The sequence below is a fragment of the Oncorhynchus masou genome, chromosome 15 (assembly GCF_036934945.1).
Source record: "Oncorhynchus masou masou isolate Uvic2021 chromosome 15, UVic_Omas_1.1, whole genome shotgun sequence".
In the NCBI taxonomy this organism is placed as follows: Eukaryota; Metazoa; Chordata; class Actinopteri; order Salmoniformes; family Salmonidae; genus Oncorhynchus; species Oncorhynchus masou.
This window is the reverse complement of record NC_088226.1, coordinates 33302902-33327557: the sequence shown is the minus strand read 5'-3', so window position 1 is coordinate 33327557 and position 24656 is coordinate 33302902. Positions and strand designations below refer to the sequence as shown.

Genomic DNA, 24656 nt, shown 5'->3' with positions numbered 1-24656 from the left:
ACATATGGACACACAAGTATGTTTGCACACACACCCACCACCTTCCCCCAACCCAATGTTATCAGGAGCTGGTGACTAGCTAGGTTATCGCCAATGGTTTGTTTTAAGAATGGCCCTGTATAACAGTGCATATCAAATCAAATAAATGTTTTATTTGTCACTTGTGCCGAATACAACAGGTACCGTGAAATGCTCACTTACAAGCCCTTAAACAACAATGCAGTTTTAAGAAAATATACTTAAGAAAATATTTACTAAATAAACTTGAAAAAGTAACACAATGTTAAAAAGTACCACAATAAAATAACAATGATGAGACAATACACAGGGGGTACCGGTACCGAGTCAATGTGCAAGGGTACAGGTTAATTGCTGTAATTTGTACATGTGGGTAATTTGTACGTGTAGGGGGGTATCAATGCAAATAGTATGGGTGGCCTTTGATTAATTGTTCAGCAGTTTTATGGCTTGGGGGTAGAAGCTGTTAAGGAGCCTTTTGGACCGAGACTTGGCGCTCTGGTCCTACTTGCCGTGCGGTAGCAGAGAGAACAGTCTATGACTTGGGTGACTGGAGTCACTATCACTGTGAACTTAAGGTGGATCAATAGTAGAGGGCAGACCCATAATGGGCTGGTGGCAGGATTTGACACTTGATTCAATCGTCATGGCGCCTGTGTACAGTGTGTGTGTGTGAGGAGGAGAGTCAAGCCTGATTGATGAGCTAAAAGAGTGTGTTAGCGATGGGGAGGCTGAAAGCTGAGCATCGATATGAGGCCTGGAGAAATACCTACTTGGTATGGATTTGTTTGTTCAAAGGCAAGCAGACCTCCTTTGGGACGATGCTTAGAAAAATAACCCCAAAAATGTCAATAGATCAGATGGACAGCTGGACCAATAATCAGAGATGTAGAGTAATAGTTGATCATAGCTGTGTTGTGTTGTGTTGTGTGTTTGGGGGCGTGTGAGTGACTGACTGACTGACTGGGGGGGAGGGGGTCTTCGTGTTTATGTGTGTCTTCTTGTGGGTGTGTGTACAGTGAGGGAGTGGTCCTTGTTGAAATGTTTGTTGTTAAATGCTCAGCCAGTCAAACATATACAACACACCTAGTTTATCTGTCTTCTACATAATGTATCGGGGGTTTAAAGGTAGAAGTCTGTTTGTGTGTGGGAGATGGATAGTGATGATGATGATGATGATGATAATACACACTAGTGGCAAAGAGGTCAATGTAATTTCAATTCCACTCTACTCTGGGATTGGATTAGGAATGAAGTCGGAATTGAAAAACGGCCATAGTTATTGTCACCCTTGATAAAGATGAACAAAACAGACTTTATAAAATAAATAATACCAGTATTGAGTTATATTGTATGATCAACATTTTTTTTAACGTTATTATTTTATAATAATACAAAAAAAATAGATGTTGTTTAACAAATATATGATTTATTATTTATTTTATTTAGTCTTTTTTTGCTCATCTTTTATCAAGGATGACAATAATTATGGACCCCCATTGTACATTCCTGGGGTGGCAGGTAGCCTAGTGGTTAGAGTGTTGGGCCAGTAACCAAAAGGTTGCTAGATTGAGTCCCTGAGCTGACAAGGTTAAAATGTGTCGTTCTGCCCCTGAACAAGGCAGTTAACCCACCGTTCATAGGACGTCGTTGTAAATAAGAATTTGTTCTTAACTGACTTGCCTAGTTAAACAAGGTAAAATATATAATGAAAACATTATAAAGGCCAATGGAATTGACCCCAAATTCTGACACGCACACCCCAACCAAGATTAGAAAAGAGACTAATCTGTCCTCTCTTTCGCACGCAAACACACAGCCAGACAGCCACACCCCCTCCCAACTCCCTCTGTTAGACACAGACAACTTGAATGGAAGACCAAAATTCTGTATGCCTGAAGTTCGCCTCATCCATCCAGGGCCAGGGGGGGGTCAGTCCTTGTCAGTTTTCTACGACTGTCACACATGATCTGGGTGGAGTTGGCCTGGTGTGCCCCTGCCCTGGCCCTGCTGAAGTGTTGGGACACTAATCCTTTCTGGAGTGGATTAAACAGCTGTTTGTGACGCCACATCTCCACTCTGAGAGCTGGCAGGTATTCGGAGAGAGGGGTGTGAAGAAAGGGGGGAATTGGAAGAGAGTGGAGAAGAGAGAGCCTTCTCACTTGGATTCTCTAGGCCCAATAGAGCAGAGAGTAAGTGGTAGCCAAGAGAGAGGGAGAGAGAGAGAGAAGGAACGAGACAAAAACAAAGGGAGGTAGCAAGATATAAAGGAAGAGAGAAATTCTGGGAATGCGAAAGGCAGAGAATGATCCAGGCCCTCAGGACTCTATTTTCAGCTGGAGTTAATCCAGTACAATTGTCAAGCACACACTAATTTGCAATATCTACCTGTTAAAGCCGGTGCTTCTTCGATTTTCAATCCCAGGATTGGTAATTTACAGGTTTTATATGAGCTCTTATAGTAGGCTACCCTTACCCTACTATAACAAAATCTGGTTCAACAGCAATGTGTCTGGTGTCTTTCTTATCCTGCCATGCATTAGCCAAGGAGCCTACCCATAAAAGGTTTCTAAGTGGTCTACTCGTTTACTGTTGCTATCACTCGTTACTGTAGCCTATGCTATTTAATAAGCTGTAGTATCAATCCACAGTGGATGATTCCGTGCCCCCTGGCGAATTAAAGTTGATGATAATGCAAAGACCGTCAGAACAGAAGACACGCATGTAGTATTAAGCAATTGAACACATTGATTTGCCAGTGAGTGGCCAAGCCCTCGTCACACCTACAACTTGTTTATTAATCAAAACCCAGCCCTTTCAAACTACCACCAGCTATTGCTTTCATAATAATGGGGAGTGAGAGGGAAATTATGTGGGAATTTCTTGGTCCCAATCCCCTGTCGTCTGACTGGGCAGCAGTGGTGTAATGATGCTGGTTGAGGTCTCCAGAGCCTGTTCATTAACTGTGATTAAACTGCCTCCCAGTCTTCATCCTGTCCTCATCCTAACAGTAGAGCCACTACTGTCAGCCATGAGAGGGCTGTCTTAATCCTCACAGAGATACACTGCCTTGAGAGGAATGTCTTCATCCAATCCTCACTCCTCATCCTGTCCTCACTCCTCATCCTGTCCTCATCCTTACAGTAGAGCCATTACTATCAGCCATGAGAGGGCTGTCCTCATCCTATCTCATCCTCATAGAGAGTTACTACTGTCAGTCAAACAGTCAACCCCAGCATAGAAAAACAGTTAACCACAGGTTGACTGTCACTAGCGTGTGCCATGAAACATACATCCTTCTGTCCTCTATGTCACCGAACACAGTGAAAATTAATATAATGTCTTGTCCTCTGTATGACTTTTCCACATGGAGGGGCAGCATCAGTGACTCCACAACACACCCACACACAAGCTACAGAACTGTTCTTGAATATTGTGTTGAAAGGGGGTCAGAAAGAGGTCACAGTGATACAAATTTACCTCTGGTTTAGTGGACCGTCATGATTGGAAAGTTTATTTGACAATTAGTTTTAGAGAAATCAATGCTTGTCCTCCAGTGTGTCACGGCTTGTCCTCCCCTAATGCAATGAACCTGATCACCCAGGACACACACACAAATATTATCTCTGTGACTGTTTTGTCTACATCCCGCTGGTTTAGGGCATTCTTTCTCTGTATGTAGTACATCTGGTAGGTTCTTTCTGTTTCTAACTGATATATGCCTGTTTCCCCAATGCTAAATGGCCCTGACACTCCTTGACTCATTTCATTACAGCTCAGAATACCATCCAGTGTCAGGCTGCTGCTGTACCAACACTTCTGTCTGTCTCCACTAGTACAGCTGAAAAATGAGCTGCCAGTCACACCTCATTGTTTTGTGTTCTCTTGTAAATTACATAGGATTGAAGAATTTGTGATTCTTAACACAAGTCTCTTTCTCGTACTCTCTTCCGCCCTCCTATTCTCCCTCCCTCTCAGACCCAGTCTCAGTGGATGTGGACCAGTATGAAGTGGCAGTGTTGTCTGATACACTGAGGGGTTTCCTCCAGGACCTGCCCTCCCCCATCATCCCAGCTGTGGTCTACAGTGAACTGGTCTACACTGCCCAAGGTACAGTAACAGTACACTCACAATGGTAATGATCAACTAACATCAAACATCACAGTCCATAATCAGCTAGGACATATGGATACGACATAGATACGATTTGCACAGACTTATTGCGGCTAGCCCATCACAGAGTTCTGCTGTCACTTGAAAGAAGGTAAAGTTAATTTTAACCCAGGATTAAAGGGATACTCTGGGAATGAGGTGCTTCATCTACTTCACCAGAGTTAGATGAACTCGTGGATACTATTTGTATGTCTCTGTGTCCAGTATGAAGGAGGTTAGAGGTATTTTCGTGAGCCAATGCTAACTAGCATTAGCACAATGACTGGCAGACTATGGCTATCTGCAAGAATGCTAGAAGATGTTAGCATATACCCATATACTTCCAGTCATTATGCTAACACTAGTTATGTTAGTTATGTTATGCTAGAGACATAACAATGGTATCCACAAAATATACAATAGTAAAGGATATGTTTTGTATAGTTCTACAAAGTCCTAGAAAGAATGTAGGCCTATAGCCTATTTTCATTTCTCTTACAATAAAAACATTTGTGTAATCTATTTGATCAACTTTATTTGTAGATTCGATTAGTAATAGAGTTATAGAAATTAATAAAGTCCAGTTACAGCTTCTTTTGACAAAGTTGAAACTAAAAAGATTAGAAATTATATAACCAGCCAGGTGCACAGGTGAAATTATCTGCTATATTCCTAAACAACAGCATGAACAATTGTAAAGGATGAATTGAATAAATAAATAGTATATTTTAATTTGAAGTTTATTATGTTACTAAATATTTGCTTAGTAGCCAGAGCAATGCTGCCGTACGGACAGCACAGGTATTCTTGGAAAAAGTTCAATTTGGAAATAGAGCTGCAACTTTTGAATTATGAGAGTTATTTGACAAAGGTAAGTGGAATAGAAACGGCAGAATATGCTCTGTCTGATACTATATATAAAAGGTTTTACCTCCATGTGACTCTGAAGGAGGATTTGATAAAGTGATGATCCTTTCCTTGCATCTTTAAATGTAAATTACAAGATGTGCCCATCACTTCATATATAATTTGACAACTGATAGGCCTAATATTGTCACTCATCAGATGATTGTCAATTTAATATCGTCTATACTCTTATTATGTGTGAAATTAGTTTTGGTATAATTTAGGTGTCGTTTCGATGGGCCAGCTGTGCGGGCTGACTGGCATCATTTGTTTCCTACTCATCGAGTTGGATAGTCAAGGATATGTTTTGCATTATTCTAAAGGCCTACTGTAACGCATTGCATGTTTTCATTTCCGTTACAGTAAATAAAATAGTCCTGTAACAGCTTCTTTTTACAAAGTAAAACATAAAAGGGAATATTACAACCCGCAGGGTGTGCGGTCAAATTATTAACATGAGAGCTAACTCTGATAAATAGGGATATGTCGCCGGAAGGGAGGGCTGCCATTTTACAGTATCCGAACCAACTGTGCTATTTTATTCGTTTTTTCACATTGTTTGTAACTCCTTTGGTATATAATGTAGCTGCTACCGTCTCTTATGACCGAAAATAGCTTTTAGACATCAGAATAGCGAATACTCACCTCAAACTGGATGAAGAGTTTTTCTTTAATGAGACCGACATGAAGGATGTACTGCTTTGTAGAGACAAGGCCTAAATCCCCATCATCAACGTGAAGAAAAGACAGAGAAAAGGGGGAGGAGGGCGGGGTGCCTTGTAAGAATTTGCAGACGATTAGGTAAACCCCACTACCCTTGGTATGATTGGTCAACGTGCAATCATTGGAAAACATACTGGACAAACTACAATCAAGACATTCCTAACAACGGGACATAAAAAAATGTAATGTCTTATGTTTCACTGAGACTTAGCTGAACAACAACACAGATAATATAGATCTGGCTGGCTTGAGCATGTTTCGGCAGGACAGAGCAGCTACGTCTGGTAAGATGAGGGGCGGGGTGTGTGTCTATTTGTCAAAAACTGCTGGTGCGCGATGTCTAATATTAATAACCTCTTGAAACTCCCCATCCCGGATCCGGGATCGTGACTAAAGCCTCAGGCTCATTAGCATAACGCAACGTTAGCGATTTCTGAAAATCGTTAAATAAAATGAAAATAATGCGCCTACTTTAACAGCCTTTTTTAACAACACTGTCATCTCAGATTTTCAAAATATGCTTTTGAACCATAGCAATTCACTAATTTGTGTAAGAGTATGCTAAGCTAGCTTAGCATTTTGAGTAGCATTTGAGCAACATTTTCACAAAAACCAGATAACCAAATAAATAAAATCATTTACCTTTGAAGAGCTTTGGATGTTTTCAATATTAGTTTTTTCACATTGTTTGAGACTCTCAGTTACATAGCAAATGTGCAGTTTTTCCTGAAAGCGTCTTTGTGTAGGAGAAATCGCTCCGTTTTGTACATCACATTTGGCTACCGAAACGACCGAAAATTCAGTCACCTACATCAGAACTTTTCCGAATTAACTCCATAATATCACCGAAACATGACAAACGTTGTTTGGAATCAATCCTCAACGTGTTTTTTCACATATCTCTTCATTGATATATCGTTCGTGGAAGCCTGCTTTCTTCTCTAAATTCCATGGAAAAATACTTGCAGCTGAGAACCAAGACAGAGGACACCGGGCGGACACCTGGTAAATGTGACCATAAGAGACCAATCTTCCAATGATATGCCTACAAATACGTCACAATGCTGCAGACACCTTGGAATGATTGACAGAAAGGGCAGTCTCGTTCCATACTGGCATTCACAGCCATATAAGGAGACAATGGAAAACGGGCCTCAAAAATCCTGCTCATTTCCTGGATGCCGTCTCATCTTGGTTTTGCCTGTAGCTCACGTTCTAAGGCACGCACAGAGAATATCTTTGCAGTTCTGGACACGTCAGAGTGTTTTCTTTCCAAAGCTGCCAATTATATGCATAGTGGAGCATCTTTTTGTGACAAAATATTGCGCTTAAAACGGGCACGTCTTTTTATCCAAAATGATATAGCGCCCCCAGAGTTTCAACATTAAAGAAGTCTCGAGGTATAGCTCTCCTGAGGTAGAATACCTCATGATAAGCTGTAAGACCACACTATCTATCAAGAGGGTTCTCATCTATATTATTAGTAGCCGTTTATTTACCACCACAAACCGATGCTGGCACTAAGACCGCACACAACAAGCAGTATAAGGCCATAAGCAAACATGAAAATGCTCAACCAGAAGCGGCGCTCCTAGTGGCCGGGGACTTTAATGCCGGCAAACTTAAATCCGTTTTACCTCATTTCTACCAACATGTCACATGTGCAACCAGAGGGTAAAAAGCTCCAGACCACCTTTACTCTACACATAGAGACGCATACAATGCTCTACCTCGCCCTCCATTTGGCAAATCTGACCATAATTCTGTCCTCCTGATTCCTGCTTACAAGCAAAAAAATTAAGCCGGAAGTGCCAGTGACTCACTCAATAGGGTAGTGGACAGATGACGCAGATGCTATACTACATGATTGTTTTGCTAGCACAGACTGGAATATGTTCCGGGATTCATCCAATGGCATTGAGGAGTGTACCACCTCAGTCACCGGCTTCATCAATTAGTGCATCTTCCCAACAGTGACCGTACGTACATTTCCCAACCAGAATCTATGGATTACAGGCAACATCTGCACCGAGCTACAGGCTAGAGCTGCTACTTTCAAGGAGTCTGGACGCTTATAAGAAATCCCACTATGCCCTCAGACGAACCATCAAACAAGCAAAACATTAATACAGGACTAAGATTGAATCCTTCTACACCAGCTCTGACACAAGTCGGATGTGGCAGGGCTTAAACTATTATGGACTATAAAGGGAAACGTTGAGCTGCCCAGTGACACGAGCCAAACAGACGAGCTAAAATACTTTTATACTCGCTTCAACAATGAAGCATGTGTGAGAGCATCAGCTGTTCTGGACGACTGTGTGATCACGCTCTCCGTAGCCGATGTGAGCAAGACCTTTAAACAGGTCAACATCCACAAAGCCACAGGGCCAGACAGATTACCAGGAAATGTACTCAAAGCAGGTGAGGACCTTCTAGCAAGTGTCTTCACTGACATTTTCAACCTCTCCCTGGCTGATCCTCAACACTGGGGCCCCTCAGGGGTGTGTTCTTAGTCCCCTTCTGTACTCCCTGTTCACTCATGAATGTGTGGTCAAGCACGACTCCAACACCATCATTAAGTTTGCTGACGACACAACAGCCTGACCACCGACAACAATGAGACCTGGCAGTGTGGTGCCAGTACAACAACCTCTCAATGTGAGCAAGACAAATGAGCTGATCATAGACTATAGGAAAAGGAGGACTGAACAGGCCCCCATTAAAGTGGGGGGAGCGGGTCGAGTGGAGTGGAGCGGGTCGAGAGATTCAAACTCCATGGTGTCCACATCATCAACAAATTATCATGGTCCAAAAGCACCAAGACAGTCGTGAACAGGGCACGACAACACCTTTTTCCCCTCAGGAGACTGAAAAGATTTGGCATGGGTCCCCAGATCCTCAAAAAGTTAGATAGCTGCACAAAGGTGAGTATCCTGACCGGTTGCATCAACGCCTGGTATGGCAACTGCTCGGCATCTGACCGTAAGGTGCTACAGAGGGTAGTGCGTACATCCCAGTACATCACTGGGGCCGAGCTCCCTGCTATCCAGGACCTCTATACCAGGCGGTGTCAGAGGAAGGCCCATAAAATTGTCAAAGATTCCAGCCACCCAAGTCATAGTGTTCTCTCTGCTAACGGCACGGCAAGCTGTACCGGAGTGCCAAGTCGTTGACCAAAAGGCTCCTGAACAGCTTCTACCCCCAATCCATAAGGGCTCCAGAGTGGCACAGCGGTCCCTGGTTTGAATCCAGGCTGAATCACATCCGGCCGTGATTGGGAGTCCCATAGGGCGGCGCACAATTGGGTCAGCGTCGTCCGGGTTTGGTCGGGGTACGCCATCATTGTAAATAAGAATTTGTTCTTAACTGACTTGCCTTGCCTAGTTAAATAAAGGTAAAATAATTAGATTTTTTTTTAAACACACATGCCGCTAATCAATAGAACCCTCCATTCAGGAGGAAAGTTATTAGAAGTCATGAACCATGATCACACCACATACGACTGATTCAGTGCTTACTTCCATTGTGAGGATCCGTGGATAACAAAGCTATGATCTAGAGTCCTTCATACTTATCGCCACTACAATGGTGTAAGACACATTGACTTGTAGTAAAACCACTACAGGCTCCCTTGGCATATAGCTTGAGGTCGGCATCGATTCTTATTGACACACGGTCATTGACATGGAAATGATCTGATGATGTCAGACTCATTCTGAACAGGTTGCAGCCTACCAGGATACTTGGTTTTCTTGCCCTTGGCATGTACGCTTGTGCAAGCATAAACGCACATGCACAATGGAACCTTTTAATGAGGATTTATACTAGGATCACTTAAGGGTTGGAGCAAAATACCAGTCTTGGTAAAGTTGAAAATAGACCCTGACTCACCGTTGACTCTACAGCTACATAAATCACCAGTTTCTCCCCAGAGGTTCAAAGGTCATTCCTGCAGTGTAGACTGTCTGAAGCTAGTGCCTTACTGCTGTAGACTTATCATGTAGTTATCCATTTAGGATAGTGCGCTAAGCAACACGCCGCTAGGTAGGATCGCCCTAGATATGCCATTAGACAAAATTCCATGATAGAATCATCTAGCCAAGACCATGGATGTATATATAATATAGTCCAATTAGATGATTAAGGTGTGGTCACTATATTTTGTACATCTTTTGTTTGTGTTCCCCATACAACCATAAGTTAGCGCCACAATGCTCATTTGGGGAAGAAATGTAATTATGTATTTCGTGAGTGTTGTGCGTTATTAACGTATGTCTAAGTTACTGCCTAGATCCACCAGCCTGGACAACAGGACAACGGTCCAGAACGACGATCCACAACCAGGCCATCCCATGACCATTCTTGTGGTGGGTCTGCAGCTTTCAGAAATCCTACCAGGTTAAACCACCAGAGGGGGACTGTCATGATTATCCACAAACCATGACACCCTATGGTCATTCTTGTTGTGGGTTGCAACTTGCAGAATTCTTCCAAGATTGAACCCACCAGGAGGGGACTGTCATGACTGTGCTCTGAGGATCCAAATAGGTCAGCTCAGCAATGGATGACTTCAACCAGACCCTCTCTCACCCTCTCTCACCCCTCTGTGGGTGAGAAAAGAGGGAACTGGTGGGGGGTTGATAGCTATCGTGGAGAAATTACAATATTATGTTATAATACTGTTATTACATCAAATGGTTGTTGTATGCAACATAATAGGGTTCTTAGAGCTCTATTGTGTCTGTGTGAACTGAGAGGAGGTTCTGAGACTTAGCTCTAGCAACTGATTTATTATGGTCTTGTCCTCTCTGAAACAATAACGTCATCTCCCGGACAATCACTGGTACGGCTGATTAGCTGTCATAAGTAAAGTATCTATAAATGTAACGGTTTTCTTCTGGGGAAAGAGAGGCGGACCAAAACGCAGCGTGGTTACTTGTAAACATCTTTAATAAAGATGAACAATCTACAAAACAATAAATGTGAAAAAACCAAAACAGCCCTATCTGATGCAACAAACACAGAGACAGGAACAATCACCCACAAGAGACCTAAAGAATATGGCTGCCTAAATATGGTTCCCAATCAAAGACAACGATAAACACCTGCCTCTGATTGAGAACCACTCTAGGCAATCATAAACTTACCTAGAGTACTACTCTAACCACAATACCATAACTACAAACAACCCCAGACAAAACAAACCACATAAATATCCATGTCACACCCTGGCCTCACCAAAATACTAACGAAAACACAGAATACTAAGGCCAGGGCATGACAATAAAAGTGAATTTAAGTGGGACCATTCTACTACTCTCTTCAAACCATTGTATTCTATTACTCTCATCACCACTGAGAACTATCAACACGGCTGGCTAGCATCTCTTCAAATAATTATCTTCCAGCTCGAATGGAAGCAGATTGAGTTCTGTAGTTCTGTTCAGGACTACACGACGGGTCGCCGGATGCCGGGCCATGGCAGAGGAGAGCAACAGTAGGAGACGGGTGGGGACCCCTTTTGGACAATCAGAGCCTTACAAGCGTGCTGCAAAATGACCCAACAACCTTTCCAGGAAAGCCTGGTTCTGACAGAAATCCACAAAGAAACAAGACATTTACACATAATTACATTCATGATTTCTTACTCCAAACAGGTGCAAAGTATATGATTACTTTGAGAGTAGTTTCTAAATGTACCAAGTTTATGTCTCTCGCTCCCGCTCTCTCCCTTTGTAACAAGCCGCCATATTGTGTCAGTCCGCTGGGGACGTGTTTAAATGTATTAAGTGTGTATGTTTGCAATGAAATGCAAATGAATTACTTAAAAATTATACAATGTGATTTTCTGGATTTTTGTTTTAGATTCCGTCTCTCACAGTTGAAGTGTACCTATGATAAAAATTACAGACCTCTACATGCTTTGTAAGTAGGAAAACTTGCAAAATCGGCAGTGTATCAAATACTTGTTCTCCCCACTGTATATGACGATCGTCACCAATTCCCCAACCCACGTTACCTGCCCTCCCTTTCCTCCCTCCCTCAGCTCCTTTCTCTGATTTTTTTTTTTCTTCATTTTCTTGATCTGCATTACACCTAATCCCCTTCAATACCATCCCAAATCCCCCTATTGTGGATTCTGTCACACCTGCAAAGCCTCCTAAACCCATTTTTATAAACCCTTCTCTCTGCAAGGTAGACCAACTGACCAGCCGGCGGGGAGGATCACGGTCAGTCTGACCGACCATGTGACTGACTGTAACCATAACTTCAGCAGACTCCGGCCAAGTGTCTCAGTCTCATCCCTTTGTGTCTGTCTGTCTCAGACAAGAGAAGTGGTCAGTCATTCTATTGGCATAATCCAGATTCAGATTGACCTCTCTAAGAACCCAGGGCAAAGGGCCAGCTTTCCCACCAGACCATGCCCATCTGGACTGAACAAAGGTGGGTAGCTATAGTTAGGTAGCTGATGTATATACAGACTTCCAGGAAAGCCATTGGACCGGTCAGCTGTTCTAGCACCAGACCTGGGTTCAAATACATGTGTATTTGAATATTTGTTATTTAAATACTTATTTTCTGTGTATTTGAGTATTTTCAAATAATTTCCTATAAATAACCTATTTGAAGGTATTTTCAAATACTTATTTCAAATATTATTTTCAAATACCTGGGTTCAGTGCATGGAAGTGTATTTGAGTTCGTGTATTTCCAAATACATTCCAATATTCAACTACTTGTACTTTCCCTCCCCAAAATACCTAAATACTTATTTACATATGTTTTTGAAAATAATTGAAATACCCTAAATAGTATTTGAACCCAGGTCTGCCTAGCACCCAGCTCTAACCCTCCCTTTCTCCCTCCTCCCTGGGCTGCCCAGTGTCCTTGTGCCTAGTAGGACAGGTCCATATGGGAAGCCATTAGAACGGTCTGCAGCCCTATCGCACCCACGTCTACCTTCTTTCCGTCCGTCCTGCTTTCCTTCCATCCTCCGATTCTCCCGGGTCTGCCCCGGTGTCCAGTGTCCTAAGGGACAGATGGAAAGCCACTCGACCAATCAGTGGCACCCAAAGGTCCTCCCACCTTCCTCTGTGCCCATTCCCAGTGTCCAGTAGGTTCTCAGGGTCAGATGGACAGGCCAAGTTCTCAGCTTTGTCCTCTATTGAGCCAGGGTCAGATCGTATTAATGAGGACCGAGGGGGGCCCTGAAGACTGAGGGGACAGTGAAGAGCGATAACAGCTCCAGACGAGATGTGGATTAATTTTGTGGGAGGGAGAGCAGGGGGTCTGGGTAGGTAGCGGTCATCAGCTGCGTCTGTGGTCTGAGGAGGCGAGACGAGAGAAGGTCAACACAGCTGACCTCTACCAGATCAGGCGGATTGGCCGACCATATATAATCTAACAGCTCTGACCGACACACAGCCCCCCCGACACACACCTACACACAAACACACACCCTCTATCTCCACACATATGACCTGCCACCACCTCCTCCGTCACCTGTGCCCAAGCACCTGCCACTTTGCCCTCCCACTCTTCAAGTGCCCTTTTGGGTGGTGGCATAATTATATAATTTTTGTATACAGTTTTTGTTGTTGTTCTGAAGCCACTTCCCCAAAGTTATTGTGACGTTGTCAAGTTTGCCACCCCCCACTCCTACTCTGTCCATTTGTCTGCCTGTACATGGCTCACGTGCGCCTGTTTCAAAGTCTGGGTACCCTTTTTACATTTTTAACACCTGCCCCATGAAAGGTATGACCCCTGACCCTAAGACACTTATCTCAAATAAGCACCCTTGGCCAGGCTTAACCAGACTAGCGCTAATGGCCCCAGGCATGGGTGGAACTCATTAAGAGAAAGGCCAGCCTCAGCCAGGCAACAAGAGCAGCTAACAGGAGAGTAGTCCTTATCACTAGACATGAGGTGCTCTATACTGAACACTTATGCTCTGTCTGCAGCTAAAATACAGACACACACACACCACTAAGGCTCAACTCAAACACTCATCCACTCTCAGCTAAAATTCACAATGTCAGTCGGGACAGACAGATTTACTGAGGTCATACTGCTGGTTGTGGGTTAAGTCCAGTGCACTTTGAGTTATTGCGATCAATCACAAACAAGGGTTTTAACACTGAATACCCTGCGAGCTCCAAATGCACCACTCTAATAGGTCAATATGGATCACATTCTGCTACCTTCATGTAGATTATGTGTGAATGAAGATAGCTAGCTGCATTAGATTTTAGTACCTATTATGTAGTTAATACCGAGGTTCAATCAGTAAGTCTGGCCTGAATGGCTAGATCGCTTTAATTTAATTCAGTAAGCACAATGTAATTATCTTCGCTGGGCATAGTGGAATGTATATGTTAGTATTACAAACATTATAATCATCAGCACACAGGGCCGGATTAAGGCAGGGTTTACCAGAGCTGAAGCCCCTGGGCCCAGGCCCATAATAAAACAAGTATATACAGTATATATTATATATACAGTGTATATTATATATGAAGTATATATTAAGTTTTGTTTTTTTTGCAACCGCCAACCACAGGAGGACTCAGGAGCCCGCTCTCAAGAAGGCTGCAGTTTAAGCAGCATGTGTGCCATATATACAGCTTGTTGCATTGTGGCCATAAACATATAATCCATAGAACGGTTTGAAACCCTGTCAATTTGACTGTTGGGTGCACTAGCAATGCCTGCTAGGCCTAACTTGAATGGGAACTGCCATCTATGGATTATATTTCTTGACAAGTAGCCTATGGCTTCATCATCAACTGGTCAGTCAGTGTGCCACTGGACATGTTATTTACTAGCTTACAGTAGCCTATAATACTGTATATATGTATAAACAGTGCCTTGCAAAAGTATTCATCCCCCTTGGCGTTTTTCCTATTTTGTTGCATTACAACCTGTAATTTAAATGGATTTTTATTTGGATTTCATGTAATGGACATACACAAAATAGTCCAAAATGGTTTGGTGAACTGAAAAAAAAAATCAAGAAATGGAAAAGTTGTGCGTGCATATGTATGTATTCACCCCCTTAGCTATGAAGCCCCTAAATAAGATCTGGTGCAACTCATTACCTTCAGAAGTCACATAATTAGTTAAATGAAGTCCACCTGTGTGCAGTCTAAGTGTCACAGGATCTCAGTATATATTAGCCTGTTCTGAAAGGCCCCAGAGGTTGCAATACCACTAAGCAAGGGGCACCACCAAGCAAGCGGCAGCATGAAGACCTAGAAGCTCTCAAAACAGGTCAGGGACAAATGTGTTGAGAAGTACAGATCAGGGTTGGGTTCTAAAAAAATATCAGAAACTTTGAACATCCCTCAGACCACCATTAAATCCATTATTTGAAAAATGGAAAGAATATGGCACCACAACAAACCTGCCAAGAGTGGGCCGCCCACCAAAACTCACGGACCAGTCAAGGAGGGCATTAATCAGAGGCAACAACGAGACCAAAGATAACCCTGAAAGAGCTGCAAAGCTCCACAGCGGAGATTGGAGTATCTGTCCATAGGCCACTTTAAGCCATACACTCCACAGCGCTGGGCTTTGCGGAAGACTGGCCAGAAAAAAAGCTATTGCTTAAATGAAAAATTAAACAAACATGTTTGGTGTTCGCCAAAAAGCATGAGTCAGATGAGACTAAAATTTAGATTTTTGGCCAAGGAGGAAAAAATCTATGTCTGGCGCAAACCAACACCTCTCATCACCCTGAGAACACCATCCCCACAGTGAAGCATGGTGGTGGCATTGATGTTTTTCATCGGCAGGGACTGTGAAACTGGTCAGAATTGAAGGAATGGTGCTAAATACAGGGAAATTTTTGAGGGAAACCTGTTTCAGTCTTCAAGAGATTTGAAACTGGGACGAAGGTTCAACTTCCAGCAGGACAATGACCCATAGCATACTACTAAAGCAACACTCGAGTGGTGTAAGGGGAAACATATAACTGTCTTGGAATGGCCTAGTCAAAGCCTTACTTGCAACTGTAATTTCTTCAACTGGCGGCTCTACAAAGTATTGACTTTGGGGGGGGGATAGTTAAGCACGCTCAAGTTTTTGTCTTATTTCTTGTTTGTTTCACAATAAAAAAAATATGTTTAATCTTCAAAGTGGTAGGCATGTTGTGTAAATCAAATGATAGAACCCCCCCCCCCCAAAAAATCTATTTTAATTGAGTGGGTGAATGTCAGCTCCGCATAGAGCTACCCGCCATCACAGCATCTGGCTCAACTGATCATCCCTCGGAGACAAGGCCATTCCCCAAACTATTTTAATATGTTTTCATATTTGCATTTTGTTTCTGTTGTTCATTCAGTTAAACCTGTTACTCGATTGAACTGAACATAAACAGTCAATTTCCAAAAGCACACAGTAGAGGTACATACCCACTGGGCACAGATGTCAGTTAAACGTCTAGTTTTGATTTACATTATGGTTGTGGTCAACCAACGTGAATTCAACATGAAATCAACAAAGAATGTAAACATGTCTTTGGATTTAGGTTCAAAGTTGGGTGAAAAAAATACTAAATGTGACCGACCGGCTCGATTGTCTTATGTAGCAAAATTTGAAATTGTGTTTCTTTCATCAAATCAAATTGTATTGGTTACATGCATGTGATTAGCAGAAGTTATTGTGTGCTTCTAGATCTGACAGTGCAGTAATATCTAACAAATAATATCTAACAAATTACACAACATATACCCAATACACACAAATTAAGACTAGATACATATGAACGAGCAATGTCAGAGCGGAACGGACTAAGATACAGTAGAACCGTATAAAGTACAGTATATACATATGTCTTTCAAATATAATTGGTTAAAATCCAAATAACTTCACAGATCTTCATTGTAAAGGGTTTAAATACAGTTTCCCATGCTTGTTCAATGAACCATAAACAATTAATGAACATGCACCTGTGGAACGGTCGTTAAGACACTAACGGCTTACAGACGGTCACTATAAGTGATGAAAACTTAGGACACTAAAGAGGACTTTCTACTGACGATAGAAAAAACAAAAGAAAGATGCCCAGGGTCTCTGCTCATCTGTGTGAACGTGCCTTAGGCATGCTGCAAGGAGGCATGAGGACTGCAGATGTGTCCAGGGCAATAAATTGCAATGTCCATTCTGTGAGACGCCTAAGACATAGCTACAGGGAGACAGGACAGACTGCTGATCGTCCTCACATTGCAGACCACGTGTATCAACACCTGCACAGGATTGATTCATCCGAACATCACACCTGCGGGACAGGCACAGGATGGTAATAATAACTGCCCGAGTTACACCAAGAACGCACAATCCCTCCATCAGTGCTCAGACTGTCCGCAATAGGCTGAGAGAGGCTGGACTGAGGGCTTGTAGGCATGTTGTGAGGCAGGTCCTCACCAGACATCACCGGCAACAATGTCGCCTATGGGCACAAACCCACCGTCATTGGACCAGACAGGACTGGCAAAAAGTGCTCTTCACTGACGAGTCGCGGTTTTGTGTCACCAGGGGTGATTGTTGGATTTGAGTTTTATCGTCGAAGGAATGAGCGTTACACCGGGGCCTGTACTCTGGAGCGGGATCGATTTGGAGGTGGAGGGTCCGTCATGGTCTGGGGTGGTGTGTCACAGCATCATCAGACTGAACTTGTTGTCATTGCAGACAATCTCAACACTGTGCGTTACAGGGAAGACATTCTCCTCCCTCATGTGGTACCCTGCCTGCAGGCTCATCCTGACATGCCCCCAGCCATACTGCTCGTTCTGTGCATGATTTCCTGCAAGACAGGAATGTCAGTGTTCTGCCAGGGCCAGCGAAGAGCCCGTATCTCAATCCCATTGAGCACGTCTGGGAACTGTTGGATCGGAGGGTGAGGGCTAGGGCCATTCCCCCCAGAAATGTTGGTGGAAGAATGGGGTAACATCTCACAGCAAGAACTGAAGAATCTGGTGCAGTCCATGAGGAGGAGATGCACTGCAGTACTTAATGCAGCTGGTGGCCACACCAGATACTGACTGTTACTTTTGATTTTGACCAACCTTTTGTTCAGGGACACATTATTCAATTTCTGTTAGTCATGTCTGTGGAACTTCTTCAGTTTATGTCTCAGTTGTTGAATCTTATGTTCATAGACATATTTACATACAGTGGAGAGAACAAGTATTTGATACACTGCCGATTTTGCAGGTTTTCCTACTTACAAAGCATGTAGAGGTCTGTAATTTATATCATAGGTACACTTCAACTGTGAGAGACGGAATCTAAAACAAAAATCCAGAAAATCACATTGTATGATTTTTAAGTAATTAATTTGCATTTTATTGCATGACATAAGTATTTGATCACCTACCAACCAGTAACAATTCCGTCTCTCACATACCTGTTAATTTTTCTTTAAGAATCCCAGCTCCAGGTCCTTCAAGTTGGATGTGTTCTGCTGGTGTACAGCAATCTTTAAGTCATACCACAGATTCTCAAATGTTTCCCCTTAAACCACTTGACTGTTGTTTTAGCAGTATGCTTATGGTCATTGTCCTGCTGGAAGGTGAACCTCCATCCCAGTCTCAAATCTCTGGAAGACTGAAACAGGTTCTCACAGCAAGAACTGGCATATCTGGTGCAGTCCATGAGGAGGACATGCACTGCAGTACTTAATACAGCTGTTGGTCACACCAGATACTGGCTGTTACTTTTGATTTTACCCCCCCGCCCTTTGTTCAGGGACACATTATACTATTTCTGTTAGTCACATGTCTGTGGAACTTGCTCAGTTTAAGTTTCAGTTGTTGAATCTTGTTATGATCATACAAATATTCACACATGTTAAGTTTGCTGAAAATAAATAAATCAACACAGTTGACAGTGAGAGGACGTTTATTTTTTTGCTGAGTTTAGAATACAGTATATACATATGAGATGAGTAATTGGCTATGAAACGCCAACTGACATTTACTCCTGAGGTGCTGACCTGTTGCACCCTCGACATCCACTGTGATTATTATTATTTGACCCTGCTGGTCATCTATGAATATTTGAACATCTTGGCCATGTTCTGTTATAATCTCCACCTGGCACAGTCAGAAGAGGCCTGGCCACCCCTCATAGCCTGGTTCCTCTCTAGGTTTCTTCCTAGGTTTTGGCCTTTCTCGAGAGTTTTTCCTAGCCACCTTGCTTCTACACCTGCATTGCTTGCTGTTTGGGAGTAGTAGGCTGGGTTTCTGTACAGCACTTTGAGATATCAGCTGATGTAAGAAGGGCTTTATAAATAACTTTTGAGTAATGCAAAATATGTAAACTTTGTTAAAGTGACTAGTGTTTCATTCCTTAAAGTGGCCAGTGATTTCCAGTCTATGCCTATAGGCAGCAGACTCTAATTTGCTAGTGATGGCTGTTTAACAGTCTGATGATCTTGAGAAGCAGTTTTTCAGTCTCTCGTTACTAGCTTTGATGCACCTGTACTGACCTCGCCTTCTGGATGATAATAGGGTGAACTGGCAGTGGCTTGGGTGGTTGATGTCCTTGATGATTTTTTTGGCCTTCCTGTGACATTGGGTGCTGTAAGTGTCCTGGAGGTCTGCGTTGGGCATACCGCACCACCCTCTGGACAGCCTTGTGGTTGCGGGCGGTGCAGTTGCCATACCAGGCGGTGATACAGCCCGACAGGATGCTTTCAATTGTGCATCTGTAAACGTTTGTGAGGGTTTTAGGTGCCAAGCCAAATGTATTTAGCTTCCTGAGGTTGAAGAGACTCTGTTACACCTCTGTGTGGGTGGTCCATTTCAGTTTGTCAGTGATGTGTACGCCAAGGAACTTGAAGCTTTCCACCTTCTCCACTACGGTCCCGACGATGTAGATTGGGGGGTGCACCCTCTGCTGTTTCCTGAAATCTACGATCATCTCCTTTGTTTTGCTGACTTTGAGTGAGAGGTTGTTTTCCAGGCACCACACTCTCAGAGCCCTCATCTCGTCCCTGTAGGCTGTATCAACTTTGGATAAAAGTAGAGACTGGTATGTGAGTGTGCTTTGGGCGTTCAGTAACCTCAGAGTATTGTGAGATTGTCCATTTGTAAATTCAGAGCGTTTTGCTCTCGGAGCGTTCAGAGCACTCTGGCCGAGGAGTAGGTTTGAGCCCAGCATTCTGACCCAACAACAGCAGTCAATCACCAAGCTAACTGGCTAACGTTTGCTAACTTGCTAGCTACTTCCATACACATGAGAGAACAGCTCACTCGGACCATTTTATTCACCCTAGCAGAGCTGGTTAGGCTGTTTTTATGTTATCCTGACTGTTGTTGACTGCAACTGTGCTGCTGACAACAATTTAATTACGCTTTTTTTTGCCAACGGTTACTGACACCGGCCATATACAATGGGTGTTGAGTGTTCGTAAATTCATCAGTTATTCTGTGCTCTGCCACACTCAGACCAAAGTGCTCTGAAATCAGAATAGATAGCCAGAGCGAATTTACCAGCTATGCCTATCAACGGGTGTCACGGTGACTTCATAAATATTCTATTGAAATAGTTACTTGCATATTGGAGTATTTAGATAGCTAAATCTTACCTGTATATATGGATGGACACTTCTTCCTCTCTGTCACGGATGCCATGGTTACTCTTTGTTTGAAGATGTAATCCGGAGACAGGTGTTTTATACAACAGCCTTCTGTGTGTTCTCTTTTTGACTCTGTCTGCAAGTTTGCAATCAAACTCAGAATTGTATCCATCTCCTGAGCTATGATACTCTAATTCCACTGATTTCAAAACTCGGTCCTCCAGAATGTGGAGAGCAACACCTATACAGTTCTACTACGTGATATCTTTCAAAAAGCCACGTTAGAAAGGACTACCTACACATACTGATCAGCTCATATTATAGACAGAGGCATGCTACATGGCAGACCAATCCAAACTCATCTCTCGCCATGTCCAGCCCACTCATTATGTTAGCCAATCATGGCTAGCGGGAAGGTTTCTGACTTTTTCCATGGCTAAACAAACTAGGCTCGTGGTTTAACAATTTTGTTTGTACAGATTGCATGCAAATTTGTTGTTAAGGCACATGAAACACTTGTTCCAGAAGGCCTTTCTGCCCAAAAAATGCATTTTGATAAAAGTAGTCACGCGCAACATACGCCTAATTTCGTGAAACGAGTCACAAATTCCCTTACGCTGATGACCTTTTTCAAACCCAATCAGTTTTCCACGTTGATTCAACATCATCGCATTTAATTTTGGGGTTGAAATGACGTGGAAACAATGTTATTTCAGCTTGTTTTTGCTCAGTGGGTAGTCGTTGTTATGGATGGTTTCTCCTTGGGAACAGCATCAAATCAAGGCTGGTCACAAAACATCATTAAGCAGACTACAGAAGTGAATCTAGAATAGATAGAAGCTATGTGGCTTCTTTGAAGGAAGCCCTAGCTTCCTAGACAGAGCAGAGGAGAGGCACAGATGTCATCTTGTTTGCAGAATGAAGAGAAGTCCTGTGATGAGAGCATCAATATGACTGCTCCTCTCTAAACATTATTGTCTGAGCTGTGACAACACACAAAGGAGCTGAGCCTGATCCCAGGTCTGCTGAGTTAGCTGCATTTACTAACATCCACGGACACAGAAGACATGTTCTTTATAACTTGTCCCGTCAGAGCCAAATCCATGTATGTATAGACTACATGTTGCTATGCTAGACAACAGTGCAGCAGTTGGGGAGGCTAGAATCTTTATTCAAATCTCCCAGTATATCTCTCAAATATTCAAAGAACTGAGTATTTGTGTGTTATGTTACTACTGTGCCTGTCCCAACACACACACACACACTCACACACAAATACAATACACACTTGTACTCATTCTCCCTTCTCTGTCTTCTTACTCCAGAAACTCAGAGCATGGAGGACTGTGGCGAGAAGCTGAAGAGGATCCTGGAGTCCCCCAGCGTGCCCCAGGCCAACCACCAGCTCCTGGTGCACCTCACCAGACACCTGGTCAAGGTGGCCCAGAGTGAAGCTCAGAACCAGGCCAGCCCCAGGCTTCTAGGCCAGGTCTTCAGTGAGACCATCTTCAAACACTCCCACTTCAGGTAAGACTGATTGGTGCACTGATGAAGTGGTGTGGCTGGCTGAACTCTTAGATAGACGGGTGCTATCTAGAACCTAAATGGGTTCTTTGACTGTCCCCATAGAATAAGCCTTTAAAGAACCCTTTTGGGTTCCAGGTAGAACCATTTTCATGTAGCTCAATTTCCACAAAGGGTTCTACATGGAACCAAAAGGGGTTATTCAAAGGGTTCTCCTAAGGGGACAGCCGAAGAACCCTTTTTGTACTGTGTACTGTCGAACATGTATAGGAAACATATTAAAAATGGGTCTTATGCATGTTATATTCTCAGGTATACTGTATACTGACATGTGGCATGCAGCTACAGTCAACTAATGAAAATGTAAACAAAGCATGTTACCCTGGAGCTTTAAGATAAAAACCTGCTAGCCAGCAGCTTCAATTATGTTTTTATGTTGCTGTTGTTGTTGATAGTGATAGTGACCATTTGATAGTGATGCTGTTCCTATCCTCTTCATGTACACTCTCAAGTCTATTTTAGAAGAAGAAGAAGAAGAAGAAGAAGAGGAAGTTTAGAATTCCCTGTGCACTTGTAGGCCTTTGGGCATGAACTGATAGAGCTGCGTTTACTAAAGGGAAAGGTATGCAGTAATATTTGGCTCGGTGGTAATGTTAACATCCTGTCAATGTATATCGTAAGCTGAAATGGTCAAGCAAAGCATTGACCTGGTGAGCATGCTGTTTATGTTTCACATACACGGCAAAAGCTCACTGGGAGAATTGCTCTGTGAATTGCTCTGAATCAGTGAGGATGTCTGTTTCTGGCTTCTCTTTACACAATAAACTGGAATAAGAGATCCCTGTCGATGAGGCAGAACCTGTGATATTTGTGTAGCCTCTTCCACTCGCTCTTCCGTTCCCCTCTGATGTCACCAGGAGGAGTGAGCATGCTGGATTATCCCAGAATGCATTGCTCTCCCTGGCCCTTCACTCCGTTGTGTTGTTGATATTAACTTTGACCCATGGTGTTTCAGCCCTCTGACCATAACCACCAGAGAACCTGATGGAGGCCAACCTGAGTCTATTTGTCTGACCTTTACTGTGGAGTTTAGTATGTCTCAGTGTCTTGTAGTGCACTACCTTTTACCACTTGGTACTCAGACGTAAACTCATTGGATAGAGAGTAGATAGGAACGGCAGGGCAGGGAGGAAGTCTTCTTAACCCTTTAGCTCCTGGCCAGGCAGAGAATTCTGACAGCCGAGATTATAGAGTGTTAAGTAGTAGTAGGACATAGAAGTAGTAGTTCAAGATCAATAGTTGTTGAAATCAGATTAACTGTGGAAGGAAGATGAAAATGTAATCCAGTCTTAGTGTTGTGTTTGCATGCAAATGTCACCATATAGTTTACTGTACATAGTAACCATAGCGTAAACATAACATAATCTCTCTCTTCCGCACTTGTATTTCATGTCAGAGTTGTGGCCTGTCAAACTACAGTCGTGAGAGCACCGCACGGCAGGCAAATAATAGAGAGAGTTCATCAGCTTCCTCAGAGAGAGAGGTCACATATGTACCCATCACAGGACTTGAATTATAGGAAATAAATACATAAGTAAATCAACACTTTCTCTGACCCAGTACCAGGCAAGAGAGGGAAGGCGGGAGAGAGAGGAGAACCAGAGGAGTCTGTCTGCCAGAGACATTAGCTTGCCATCCCATGGTGTGACCAGGGCCTCCCCTCAAAATCCCCCACTTCCTCCTTTTCCTCCTTCACTCCTGTGATCTGGTTCATTACCAATATGCTCTTTCTAGAAGAAGCCAATTGGTTCTATTTACTACTGCAGTTCAACCATACTTATGGATTGTATGGTTATAAGAAGAATGACATTCTCTCTCTCTCTCTCTCTCTCTCGCTCATATCTCTCTCTCATATTTATATCCGTGACCGTGTTCTCCTCGTGCTTGAACTCTTGACATATCTGTCTCTTCATTTGACCTCAGACCCTGCCTGTCCCTCTCCCTGCAGTGCGGACGTAAACCCAGAGCACCATGTGAAGATCATGGAGGCCCTGATTGCAGCCGGGGGACTGGTGGAAATGCAGGCAGCCCCAGGTAGGACACTGCCTTTTTGGACCTGAGCTATAATCTCTCCGACCTTCTCTCTTTCCTGATATAGTTGGGTGTCATGGTCTTTTACATGGTTGTATCCCAAATGGCACCCTATTTCAGATATAGTGCACTACTTTCGCCCAGAGCCCATAGTAAAGCCTAGGTATTTACTTCAATAGAGAGTACAGATGTCCTCATTTTAGGCAGTGCCCCATGGAGAGAAGCACAAGATTGAACTTCACTCAACTTTTTTCCTCAGTTAGTTAACACTATAAACGTTTCCCTTTACTGTGGCAATTGTGATCGAATCAACGCATTATTAGCCACTTTCAATGCAACATACCGAAGCAAAACAATATACTGTATGCAAGAGATTTTGTTCTGGGAAAAACATACCAGAGTAGGATTCTATTGTGCATACCTCCTGTACTCAACACAGGGGTTATTTTGTTTTGAACTGGACTGTGTTTATGGCTGTGGTCGTGAGTAGATGCGCTTGCTTTAAGATTTGAAAGCTTTTGAGAGGGTTTATTCTAATGTACCCTCGTTAGATTGTAACTCATCTTGCTCTCGCTAGCATTAGATGTTAGTCTTGTTGTTGTGATGTGCATAACTGAGGGACAGAGACTACATTTTCATGGTTGTTTGATCAATGGGA

The 24656-nt window shown here is 43.1% G+C and overlaps 1 protein-coding gene across 1 annotated transcript in view; it reads left to right on the top strand.

The window, feature by feature from the left end:
• The window catches only part of LOC135556158 (phosphatidylinositol 3-kinase regulatory subunit gamma), a 297567-nt gene that overhangs the window by 133999 nt on the left and 138912 nt on the right, over positions 1 to 24656 (top strand). Inside the window, exons 5-7 of the mRNA XM_064989134.1 lie at positions 3997 to 4128; positions 21709 to 21910; positions 23916 to 24001. Of these exons, the coding sequence (XP_064845206.1) occupies positions 3997 to 4128; positions 21709 to 21910; positions 23916 to 24001 (420 nt within the window). The remainder of the gene's footprint in view (positions 1 to 3996; positions 4129 to 21708; positions 21911 to 23915; positions 24002 to 24656) is intronic.